A 12,019-nucleotide genomic window follows, 5' to 3' on the forward strand; every position below is an offset into this window, starting at 1 on the left:
CCTTATACCCCCTAGACATCTGGGAGCTACTAAGGTATAGCTGTGCTTGCAAGTCCTACAGAAATTCTCATGTTATCTTTAAAATTCGTATGGAAGTTGCCTTCTGTATATTTTAAGAAATGGAATGACTTTTCAGAAAAATTGAGATATAATTCATATATCATAAAATTCCCCCTTTTAAAATGTACATCTCAGTGTTTTTCTGGTATTGTGTTGTGCAGCCATCACCGCTATCTAATTTTAGAACATTTTCATTATCCAGGAAAGAAATATATGCCATTGTATTAGTCTGTTTGGGTTGCTCTAAAGGAAGACTTAAGGGTGGGTAATTTATAAAGAAAAGAGGTTTATTTGGCTCATGGTTCTGCAGACTGTACAAAAAGCATGACATCAGCATCTGTGTCTGGTGAGGCCCTCAGGAAGCTTTTACTCATGGCAGAAGGCAAGGGGAGCTGCATGTGACATGGTGAGAGAAAGGAGCAAGAGAGAGAGCATGGAGGGAGGTCCCAGACTCTTTTAATAACCAGGTTTCATGTGAACTAATAGCATGTGAATTAATAGTGTGTGAACTCACTCGTTACTGCAGGGAGGGCACCCAGCCATTCGTGAGGAATCCATCCCTATGACCCAAACACCTGCCACTTGGGTCCCACCTCCAACACTGGGGATCACATTTCAACTTGAGATTTGGAGTGGACAGATATCCAAATGATATACCCATTAGCGGTCACCCAATACCTCTCACCCACTTGCAACTATTTTCTGTTTCTACGGATTTTGCCTACTTTATAGTTTAATATAAATGCAATCATGTAAGATATGATATAATGATATAAAGATATATATAATGATATAGGAAGGTAGTCCCACAAGATTATAATACTGTATTTTTACTGTGCCTTTTCTATGTTTGGCTATTTTTTTTTTTTTTTTTTTTGAGATGGAGTCTCGCTTTGTCGCCCAGGCTGGAGTGCAGTGGCGCCATCTCGGCTCACTGCAAGCTCTGCCTCCCGGGTTCATGCCATTCTCCTGCCTCAGCCTCCTGAGTAGCTGGGAGTACAGGCGCCCGCCACCACGCCTGGCCAATTTTTTGTATTTTTAGTAGAGACGGGGTTTCACCGTGTTAGCCAGGATGATCTTGTTCTCCTGACCTTGTGATCTGCCCGCCTGGCCCTCCCAAAGTGCTGGGATTAAAGGCATGAGCCACTGCGCCCGGCCTATGTTTGGCTATGTTTAGAGACACAAATACTTACCATGTTACAACCAGCTACAGTATTCAGTACACTGAGGGCCATAGAGGTTTGTAGCCTAAGTGCAACAGGCTATACTATTTAGCCAGGGTGTGTAGTAGGCTGTACCATCTTGGTTTGTGTAAGTACACTTTATGACGTTTGCATGACAACAAGTTGGCTAACAACACATTTCTCAGAAGATATCCCTGCCGTTAAGTGATGCTTGACTGTGTATAATACATAAGATATGGTATTGTATGCCTGGGCGCTTTGACCCAGTTTAATATTTTCAAGATTAATCCAGGTTGTAGCATGTGTCACTACTTCATTCCTTTCTGAGTAACATGTCATTGTATGGATATGCCACATTATTCATTCATCAGTTATGGACATTGGGTTATCAGAATTACTTTTGAGTAAAACTGATGCTTGAAGAAGTGTCAGCAATGGTCAGGCGCAGGGGCCCATGCCTGTAATCCAAGCATTTTGGGAGGCCAACGCGGGAGGATCACTTGAGCCCAGGAGTCAAGACCAGCTTGGGCAACACTGCAAGACCCTGTATCTACCAAAAAAAAAAAAAAAAAAAAAATGTGGTGTGGTGGCACATGCCTGTGGTCCCAGCTACTGGGAGGTGGGAGGATCACTTGAGCCCAGGAGGTTAAGGCTGCAGTGAGCTATGACTGCATCACTGCACTCCAGTCTCCAGGAAAAAAAAAAAAAAGTGTAAGCATGTTTGTACTGTAGCCTCACTTTCAGGTAAGCAATGATGTGAACCAGGCTGAACAGCACAGCATCTGTCCCTGTGTGTAACACTCCTTGGAGCCAGACCTTCAGTGGCTTTACTTCTTAGCTGTAGTTTAAAACCGCTTTCTACCCATGCCCCTCAAACTTATTTTTAATAATTTCTTTTCCCTTCACAGCTATTTGCATGCAAAGAACATCATCCACAGAGACATGAAATCCAACAGTATCCTTTGGTTGTTGAGTTCATTTGACTGCTCAGTTCTAAATTTAGGGAAACAGAGGAGAGCCTTTTTATCACAAGTGGCTGTTGGTGCCAGGGGATATCTTTTTAAGGAAAGAAGAAGAGGACAGGAAAACAGAAAAGTCAGAAAATTAGTAGGCTTGGCCTGCCCCTCAGCAGCTTATGCCTCACCTGGGCTGATGAGAGCGATGTTTAGGTTAGGTTCCTTTCTGAGTTTTATCTCAGCAAAAGTGATTTGGAGAGATTTCGGTAAACTTGAAATAGGTATAATTTTATCACACTATTAGTAAATTTAACCTGAGGGGGATTGGGCTTTTGTCTTATGTTTATTTCTAGTTTGTGGCCAGTGTGTGTATGTGTATCTACTTGTTATGTGGATAGTAAGTAGCTACAAGCCAGATGTTGAAAGATTTCCAAAATCACTATTTAAAATAGTCTTTCTTGACGAGGCGTGATGGCTCACACCTATAATCCCAGCACTTAGGGAGGCTGAGGCAGGTGGATCACTTGAGGCTAGGAGTTTGAGACCAGCCTGGCCAATGTGGCGAAACCCTGCCTCTTAACTTTAAAAATTAGCTGGGTGTGGTGGCATGTGCTTGTAATCCCAGCTACTCAGGAGGCTGAGGCATGAGAATCACTTGAACCTGGGAGGCAGAGGTTGCAGTGAGCTGAGATCATGCCACTGCACTCTAGCCTTGGGGACAGAGCAAGGCTCTGTCTCAAAAAAATAAATAAAATGATCTTTCTTAAAGGTACATAAGTGGGTTCCTCAGAAGTCACTGTTACAAGAGGAGAGGGGTTGTTTTTATAGAAGAGTAAATGAAGAAAGGTTAAGGCATGAAATTTAACAAATTTGAATCTGCCACCCTCCACTAGCCTTTCCTTGTGAAAGAAAGATGGCATTACAACCCACTTTTCTTCTTGAGCAGTGAGAGAGGCATGATAGTTGTGTTGGATTATGGGACATGGCCTGTTTTAGGTACATGTCTGAGGTGTGGAACACCTTTCAATGGTGGGCTTTTTAGCAGCCAAACATTATACCATGAAAGCAGACATCACAGATTTAAGGTGTGAATTCCTGGGCACCAACAGATCACAAGTTACTTTGTATGTGTTTTTTTTTTCTGTTTTTAAATTTTTTTTCCCCTCACAAGTTAGACTTAAACTGTATGACTTCTTTACCCAGAAGCGAGCTGACTTCGGCTGTCATTTTGAAGTCACCAAGTGGTACCAATTCTAGTGAGGAATTTCTTATGACAACATTGAACACTCAGTAAGGGATTTGCTATTTTGTTAACCACTCAAGTTTCAGATGGTGATTTGAGGGTGGAATACAGGCAGAAACGACTGTAAGCTGTCAGCAGGCCATGCTTGGCCCTCTGGGGAGCACTGGAGTGTGGCCTCTGCTCATCGTGTTAGGGTTTCAAGCACCTGTATTATGTGGAAAGGTCACAAGGCCAGGGACCCAGCACCTAGACGTGCAAATGGGGAGAAGCAGAGAAGAAATGCTGGCTTGCTTTTGGCTTGGGCCAAATAATCTGGCACATTGACCAATCCCTGCCTGTCTTCTGGAAGAAGGGGCATTTCAAAAGCACTTTAAAGAACTTCAGAAACCTTAGGAAATTCAGTGCAGAGGCTGTGACAGAGGGAAGGTGGAGAGATTACCATGTTATAAAGAACTTTGGGATGTTTTTCAAAATTAACTTGACCATTCTTTTGAAACCAGAGTCCTTAACAAGCATTGAGATATATTTCTCCATGAAGGCCTAACAGTGAAAATTGGAGATTTTGGTTTGGCAACAGTAAAGTCACGCTGGAGTGGTTCTCAGCAGGTTGAACAACCTACTGGCTCTGTCCTGTGGATGGTGAGAATCTGGGCTCCCACCAGCAGTCTCTGGTACAGGGCAAAGGGAATGCCCTGGGGATTTATGTGCAAACTTTTAAAGCGTTTCTGTACATTTCCCCGAAATCCACATGACCCCTAGTGACAGCCAGCCTCAGGGCAATTGTAGATTTTCTTGAGGAAGCTGTTGATCAGAACCACTGTGAAGCTTAGTGTGGAGAGGAGATAATAAGCTGGGTGATAGAAGTGCTGGGTGTTGGTCCTTTAAAGACAAGGATTCCTGAGCTGTTTTACCCAGTGCCTCAGTTGGAGTCCTTTAGGGGAAAAACTATGTGGGGACTGAAGAATGGACTCATTCAAAACTAATGAAAGGGACAGCCTGGGTCCTAGATGTCTGTAAGGTCTGTCATATGGTGATAAATGCACTTTTGTCATATGGTGATAAATGTAGGCCCCAGAGGTGATCCGAATGCAGGATAACAACCCATTCAGTTTCCAGTCGGATGTCTACTCCTATGGCATCGTATTGTATGAGCTGATGACGGGGGAACTTCCTTACTCTCACATCAACAACCGAGATCAGGTGAGTCTGTGCTGGTGCTAAAGGTCCTAACGCGTGGGAGCCCTTGGGCCTCTCCCAGCCTAGGCAGCTAGAGGGTTAGGACTTGATATTTTCTGTAGTTCATTTACCCCCCATTCGCTCAGCTGTTTTCTTTCCCTTAGATCATCTTCATGGTGGGCCGAGGGTATGCCTCCCCAGATCTTAGTAAGCTATATAAGAACTGCCCCAAAGCAATGAAGAGGCTGGTAGCTGACTGTGTGAAGAAAGTAAAGGAAGAGAGGCCTCTTTTTCCCCAGGTAAGGCTCAGGGCTGCTAGAATGGTGATTAAAGCATGGGTTGGTTCTTAAAGATGGCAATGTGAGGTGGGAGTATTTTGTTTTGTTTTATAGGGAGGGGACCCAGATCCTCTACAAGATGGTTGGGGGCAGGGTACAGCCTGTGTCTTTGAGACAGCTAATGAGAGCATTCTGGGGCTTTGTTTCAGATCCTGTCTTCCATTGAGCTGCTCCAACACTCTCTACCGAAGATCAACCGGAGCGCTTCCGAGCCATCCTTGCATCGGGCAGCCCACACTGAGGATATCAATGCTTGCACGCTGACCACGTCCCCGAGGCTGCCTGTCTTCTAGTTGACTTTGCACCTGCCCTCAGGCTGCCAGGGGAGGAAGAGAAGCCAGCAGGCACCACTTTTCTGCTCCCTTTCTCCAGAGGCAGAACACATGTTTTCAGAGAAGCTGCTGCTAAGGACCTTCTAGACTGCTCACAGGGCCTTAACTTCATGTTGCCTTCTTTTCTATTCCTTTGGGCCCTGGGAGAAGGAAGCCATTTGCAGTGCTGGTGCATCCTGCTCCCTCCCCGCATCCCCCATGCTCAAGGCTCAGCCTTCTCTAGATGCGCAAGTGGATGTTGATGGTAGTACAAAAAGCAGGGGCCCAGCCCAGCTGTTGGCTACATGAGTATTTTGAGGAAGTAAGGTAGCAGGCAGTCCAGCCCTGATGTGGGGACACATGGGATTTTGGAAATCGGCTTCTGGAGGAATGCATGTCACAGGTGAGACTTTCTTCAGAGAGTGGTGCAGCGCCAGACGTTTTGCACATAAGGCACCAAACAGCCCAGGACTGCCAAGACTCTGGCCGCCCGAAGGAGCCTGCTTTGGTACTATGGAACTTTTCTTAGGGGACACATCCTCCTTTCACAGCTTCTAAGGTGTCCAGTACATTGGGATGGTTTTCCAGGCAAGGCACTCAGCCAGTCCCCATCTCGGCCCTCAGGGAGCAGTCTTCCATCACGCTGAATTTTGTCTTCCAGGAGCTGCCCCTATGGGGCGGGGCCGCAGGGCCAGCCTTGTTTCTCTAACAGCCTTGTTTCTCTAGTCACATCATGTGTATACAAGGAAGCCAGGAATACAGGTTTTCTTGATTTGGGTTTTAATTTTGTTTTTATTGCACCTGACAAAATACAGTTATCTGATGGTCCCTCAATTTTATGTTATTTTAATAAAATAAATTAAATTTAGGTGTAATGGCTGTTACCTCCTTTTAAAGTAATTCTGAGCTCACAATTTGAACGTCCCATTTGTTCACCATCTTCAGGAGCAGAATTCAAGAACAGGAAATGTGCCCAGAGCCTAGGCTGGGAATGAATTTGTAATTTAACCTTTGTACTCTTTGTAACCCTCTACTGAAGAAGAGTTAAGTATAAAAATTAAGCAGAAAGTATTCTAAACTCAGCTAATAGGTTAAGTAATGCGTTCTATAAAATATTTGGTAGCTACAGCTTAAAAAAAAAAAAACAAAAAACAGATAAATTCCAGCTTGGAACAAGCCAGTGCTAGTTCACAAGGTTGTGCTCACCCTTCAATTAAAATGACTACAAGACTTGCCATCAGCTCTCTTCAGGACCACTGCTGGGTCAGAATCAGAAACCTTGGGTGCCATGACATTTTTACAAAATTTCAGATCAAAGCCAGGCTTTGCAGATAATAGACCGCTTGAGTACGAACCACACATTATGTAAGTGCACGTATATTTTGAGTTCTCAATACAATTACCCTGATGGGCATGAACCCACAGGTGAGAGCAGAGGTTTGGTTCCCCTGGAGGGCCCTGGCTGGAGGCCCCAGCACCAACCAGACAGGAGGGCCAGACTGCTACCCAGTACTGTACCTCCTGTTCCTTCAAGAGCCTCCCTAAGGGAGAAAAAGATTTATACTTCCACTTTGTTTGCTGCACATGTGGCAACAAGATTGCTACCCTGATTTGGGACACTTGCGAGAACTCGAAAAAAATGACCACCCTTAAAGCCCTAGAAAAAAGTTGTATGTTAACAGCTATGCTGCACTCACTCTGCATTGTGTATTCTTGAAAGCTCTGTATAAAGCAAAATTTTGACCACACACTAAATACACTAGAGAAATACACTATAGAGGAGTCCTTTTATAGGGTTGAAGAATCCTTTGGTAAGAAAAATATGCTGCATTAGGGACAGCTGCAAGTTTACTATCTCTGGGAAAGAAAAGATCAAAGATAAGAGCCAAGTTTGTTTTTTAAAGCAGTCAATCCAAACAAACAGTCTGGGTGGTTAGTTGTTACCCCTGAGGGGCTTGAGGTGTAACTATATCAGCTATAAAAATAGTAATTCCATACACTTATTAGGTTACTTTATATCCTTCACTCTTCCCCATGGCTGTAATAATGGAGAGTGAATGAGACTAAGGCTAAGCCCAACTCCACTCAAATCCAAGCCACACACCACCTTGGCTACAGTACAGGGAAGCTCTGCACACCCTGGCTTGGGAAAGTTTTGGCTGATGGAGCCCAAGATGCAGGGCAACCATCTACTCTTTAGGGTTCTGATGACTCCACTCCAGAAAGGTGCATGAAGAGGTCCCCGAGCTCTGTCATGTCGACATCTTCATTGTTGGGGACATGCCGGCTTTCTCGGTTCTCGATGAAATCCCAGAGCCGCACTGAATTAAAGAACTGCAAAAACAGCCAGTGGACATGCCTGGTTACTGCCAAGAGCAACAGGAAGGCTACGTTGCTTGATATTTCTTTTGCCTACCCCATTTCTCTGCCAGGAACAGTACCTGGAAATGCCCACAGCTGCTAAGTGTCCCCAACTAGAGATGGCTAAAGTCCTTACCCTCACAGTGCCTTGAGAACTGAGCTGTTTCCGAGGTTTTTCAGGCTCTGCTAGCCGCCCATCAGGGTAAGCATGGCGATAAAGACATTTGCTTCCAAATGGGCAGGTCCCCTTGCCTTGCTCAAAGTATTTACAGGCTTTTTTCCTGAAAAGCAGAAAGAAAAAGTCAAGTGGCTGGTGGGAAAATGTGGGGTCCAGATTGGGCCACTGCCTTCCTCTATCCTTACCCTTACGGCAGAGGTAGGTCAGCCTCACATTCTAGGTGGGGCAACTTAGGCTGGGAGAGGTTGAGTAATTTGTCTCAGGTCCCACACAGCTGGGATTCTGATTTCCAAGCAGAATAGGAAGCACCCCTACTTACCTGTAGCCTTGCAAAGGATATGAACCTGCCTGGGGACTCGCTGTGTGGAGACTGCAGTGCCTCACAGGCCCTCCGGCAGCTCCAGAGCGCCTCCCGGGTCACCACAGAGCTAAGCCAGGCCTGGTCACTCCTCTGGGCACTAAGGTCTGAAGCTGGGCCACTTGTCTCTGCTCAAAGTTCCCTAGGTACTCCACCAAGCCAAGTCTCCCATTCCTCCTGGCTGCAGTGCTGTCAAGGTGACTACAGGGAAAGCAGAGGGTTTTAGCAACTGCCTAAAACCATAGGTCTCCTTCCAGTTTTCCTGTCTTCACCCTCAGCACCAGGGCTTCTTCACGCCTTATGTGCTTTGGACCCCTTCTCTGAACAGTGTTTTTCAATACATAAAACGCCTAGGTCTAGAGCCTACAGTTACCAAACAGTTCAAAATGTTTTCCCTCTCTCTTAATTCTACCATTTTCCCCACAGACCTCTATGTTAAGAACCCTGCCCGAGGAAACTCAATCAAATGAATTCCCATTTTGCTCAAATGAACTCTGGTTTATCCAATCATAAAGGACCCCAAACTGAAGTGAAAAAAAGATACCCAAGAATCCAGAGGGCCATCTCGGAGAACAGAGGAAGGGGGAAAGTCACAGAAATAAAGCTAAACAACAGAAAGGGCATGCTGCTGCCAGGGGCAGCTGGGGTGTGTGTGACAGCGGGAGACAAGAACAGGGAAAGGGGGCTCCTGAATCCAGTGGTTTTCCGTCTTGTCAGATGGGATGGCCACAGGCCAGTGGTGAAGTTCTCTGAGGACGGCTTCAGAGCAGCATAAAGAAAAGCTCCCTGGCCAGGTGTGGTGGCTCACACCTGTAATTTCAGCACTTTGGGAGGCCAAGGTGGGTGGATCACTTGAGGTCAGGAGTTCGAGACCAGCCTGGCCAACATGGCGAAACCCTATCTCTACTAAAAATCCAAAAATTAGCTGGGCGTGGTGGCGGGCACCTGTAATCCCAGCTACTCAGGAGGCTGAGGCAGGAGAATTGCTTGAACCCAGGAGGTGGAGGCTGCAGTGAGCCGAGATCGTGCCACTGCACTCCAGCCTGGGAGACAGAGTGAGACTTCGTCTGGGGGAGGCGGGAAGCTCCCTTGCCAGCTGATCTGATTTGAGCACAGGTGGCTGCAGAGCAGGTGTGTGGACCGCACATCCTCTAGGCCCCCACTTGCCTGGGGTTCTGAGCAGACTTCAAATGACCGCGAGCAGTTTGCTCTCACCAGAGCCTGCTGGACAACTCCAGGGCATCCTAGCACACTGGCTATGAACTCCATCAGGTCAAACACATTATGTGCTGGTTCCGTACTCTCACAAGAATATTACTCTTTTTCCTCCCCCAGGCTTATCTGGTCACCAAGGCCAAAAGCCTCCAGTTCACTCTGACTCACTCTGTGTTCTCGGCTCTCACACCCAACTGTGTTCATTCTATTTACAAATCACTTCCCAATCTCCCCTTCCTTTGGGTTCCTAAACTGTGGAAGCCTCTGGGGCCTGCCTACCAGGGCCACTTCCTCACTGGCCTCCCTCCCACTCCACCAGTTTCCACCTTGTTCAGAGTACCACAGAGGAGCTTCCCAACCTTTTTTTTTCTTTAAAGAGATGAGGTCTCCCTATGTCTCCCCTGGCTGGTCTCGAACCCCTGCCCTCCTCAGCCTCCCAAAGTGCTGGGATTACAGGCGTGAGCCATTGCACCTGGCCCCAACCTGTTCTTAAAGACCATGGTCACACTGGGATTCAAGTGTCGCTTAGATTCCAGTCTGTGTGTAGGTCCCACCACATCCTTCTACACACCTGCTTCAATGCCAGGAGCCATTCCCAGTGTCCCCCAGACACAAAACCGACACCCTTCTGTGCCCATGTCCTTTCATCACTTCCCCTGCACAGGTGCTTCCTGCTTCACTGTTCAGGTTCCCACGCTGCTTCCCCTGACAGCCCCTGGTGGATCCAAGTGCTTTCTCTGTTGTGACTTATGGTCCCTCATGAAGAACTGGTCACTAGCAAACCTGTATCATAATTGCCCTTTTGCAGTTTCCCATGAAGTTGTCTTACTTGGCTGGGCGCGGTGGCTCACACCTATAATCCTAGCACTTTGGGAGGCTGAGATGGGTGGATCATCTGAAGTCAGGAGTTCAAGACCAGCCTTGGCAACATGGTGAAACCCCATCCCTACTAAAAAAATACAAAAATTAGCTGGGTGTGGTGGCACACACCTGTAATCCCAGCTACTTGGGAGGCTGAGGCAGAAGAATCACTTGAACCCTGGAGGTGGAGGTTGCAGTGAGCTGAGATCACGCCATTGCACTCCAGCCTGGGTGAAAGGGTGAGACTCAAAAAAAAAGAAATTGTCTTACTAATCTCTACATCTCCCAGTGGTGCTTAGCTGGAAGGTGCCTGACCCACAGTGAGTACTCAGTAAATGTCTGTGGATTGCAAAACACACAGTCATCAAAGGAAAGCAAACAAGGAAAGATCCAAATAGCAGTAACAATTTCCAGACTGCTTTTCAGCGGAGCCCCCTTCTCAGGCCGGGGCCCTTTTCTACAGGCCGGGGCCCTTTTCTACAGGCCGGGGCCCTCTGCTTGCCACGCCTGCCCTCTTGTGGACACACAGGAAGATTGTATGAGGAAAAAATGGTAAAAAAAAAAAAAAAAAAAAATCAAGCTTTAGTAAACTGATACTCAACATAAAGGAACCATAAAAAAGGTAATGTATAGTTTCACTTTTAGTATGACAAGTAAACTTCTACCATACCCAACCCTCCTGCAGACAAGTCTTAACACAAATATTTCAAAAAGACCTGAAGGCACTGGAGAATGAACAAATGCAGTTAGATTCTTTGGAGGAGTAAACGCAAAGAAGAATAGCAATGGCAAAGGCTGTTACCTTTAAAAAGGTAGCTTTTGTGGCTCACTTCTGTAATCCCAGCACTTTGGGAGGCCGAGGCAGGCAGATTGCCTGAGCTCCAGAGTTCGAGACCAGCCTGGGCAACATGGTGAAACCCTGTCTCTACTAAAATACAAAAATTAGCCAGGTGTGGCAGCATGCACCTGTAGTCTCACCTTCTCAGGAGGCTGAGGCAGAAGTGCTTGAACCCGGAAGGCGGAGGTGGCAGTGAGCTGAGAGCCATGCACTCCAGCCTGGGCTACAGAGCAAGACTCCGTCTCCAAAAAAAAAAAAGAAGTAGCTTTTATCCTGGAGCAGGCCAAAATCACAACCACTTGGGGTGACTAAAACTCCAAGGGGAAATCCAATCTTTCTGGCCTGAAGAACTAAAAGACGAGAGTTCAAGGTAATCGCAGCCATTGGAAAGTGAGGAAACAATCCCACAAAGTAAGAGGCCTGTGAAAGAGTGCTCAAAGGCTGTGTATAAACTCTGCCCAAATCTGACTAACTCCTGAACCACACAGGAATGCGACAAACTCAGCCACGAATGCAAAACCAGAACTGAGATCTCAACTGCTGCCTGGGTTTGAGTTCAGACAATTTACCTACCTGTTAAAAACATCAACACTTGGCCAGGCGCAGTGGCTCATGCCTGTAATCCCAGCACTTTGGGAGGCCGAGGTGGGCGGATCACCTGAGGTCAGGAGTTCAAGACCAGCTAGGCTAACATGGTGAAACCCCATTTCTACTAAAAGTACAAAAAATTAGCCAGGTGCAGTGGCGCATGCCTGTAATCCCTGCTACTCAGGAGGCTGAGGCAGCAGAATCGCTTGAACCCAGGAGGCAGAGGATGCAGTGAGCCGAGATTACACCACTGCACTCCAGCTTGGGCAAGAAGAGTGAAACTCCGTCTCAAAAAAAAAAAAATGAACACTTTACAGATAAACTGTAACAGAATCCTAAGTCTCTCTACAAC

General features: G+C 46.5%; 2 protein-coding genes across 18 annotated transcripts in view; one reads left to right on the top strand and one right to left on the bottom strand.

Annotated features, from left to right (window-relative positions):
* RAF1 (Raf-1 proto-oncogene, serine/threonine kinase) overlaps positions 1 to 6,143 on the top strand; it is an 84,344-nt gene extending 78,201 nt beyond the window's left edge. For 10 of the 17 annotated variants that reach the window (XM_017955239.3, XM_021934183.2, XM_021934176.2 and 7 more), the window contains 5 exons: positions 2,153 to 2,199; positions 3,964 to 4,082; positions 4,512 to 4,643; positions 4,784 to 4,918; positions 5,107 to 6,136. In XM_017955239.3, coding sequence (XP_017810728.1) covers positions 2,153 to 2,199; positions 3,964 to 4,082; positions 4,512 to 4,643; positions 4,784 to 4,918; positions 5,107 to 5,250 — 577 coding nt within the window. In that variant the 3' untranslated portion in view covers positions 5,251 to 6,136. Of the gene's footprint in view, positions 1 to 2,152; positions 2,200 to 3,963; positions 4,083 to 4,511; positions 4,644 to 4,783; positions 4,919 to 5,106 lie in introns of all 17 variants that reach the window. The other 7 variants (XM_031663118.1, XM_021934181.2, XM_021934182.2 and 4 more) reach the window with 3 other exon arrangements.
* Positions 6,038 to 12,019, bottom strand: part of MKRN2 (makorin ring finger protein 2) — a 28,925-nt gene continuing 22,943 nt past the window's right edge. The window contains exons 7-8 of the mRNA XM_003894078.5: positions 7,766 to 7,910; positions 6,038 to 7,602 (exon numbers count right to left, since the gene is read on the bottom strand). Coding sequence (XP_003894127.1) covers positions 7,465 to 7,602; positions 7,766 to 7,910 — 283 coding nt within the window. The 3' untranslated portion in view covers positions 6,038 to 7,464. The remainder of the gene's footprint in view (positions 7,603 to 7,765; positions 7,911 to 12,019) is intronic.

The sequence above is a fragment of the Papio anubis genome, chromosome 2 (assembly GCF_008728515.1).
Source record: "Papio anubis isolate 15944 chromosome 2, Panubis1.0, whole genome shotgun sequence".
Classification (NCBI taxonomy): domain Eukaryota; kingdom Metazoa; phylum Chordata; class Mammalia; order Primates; family Cercopithecidae; genus Papio; species Papio anubis.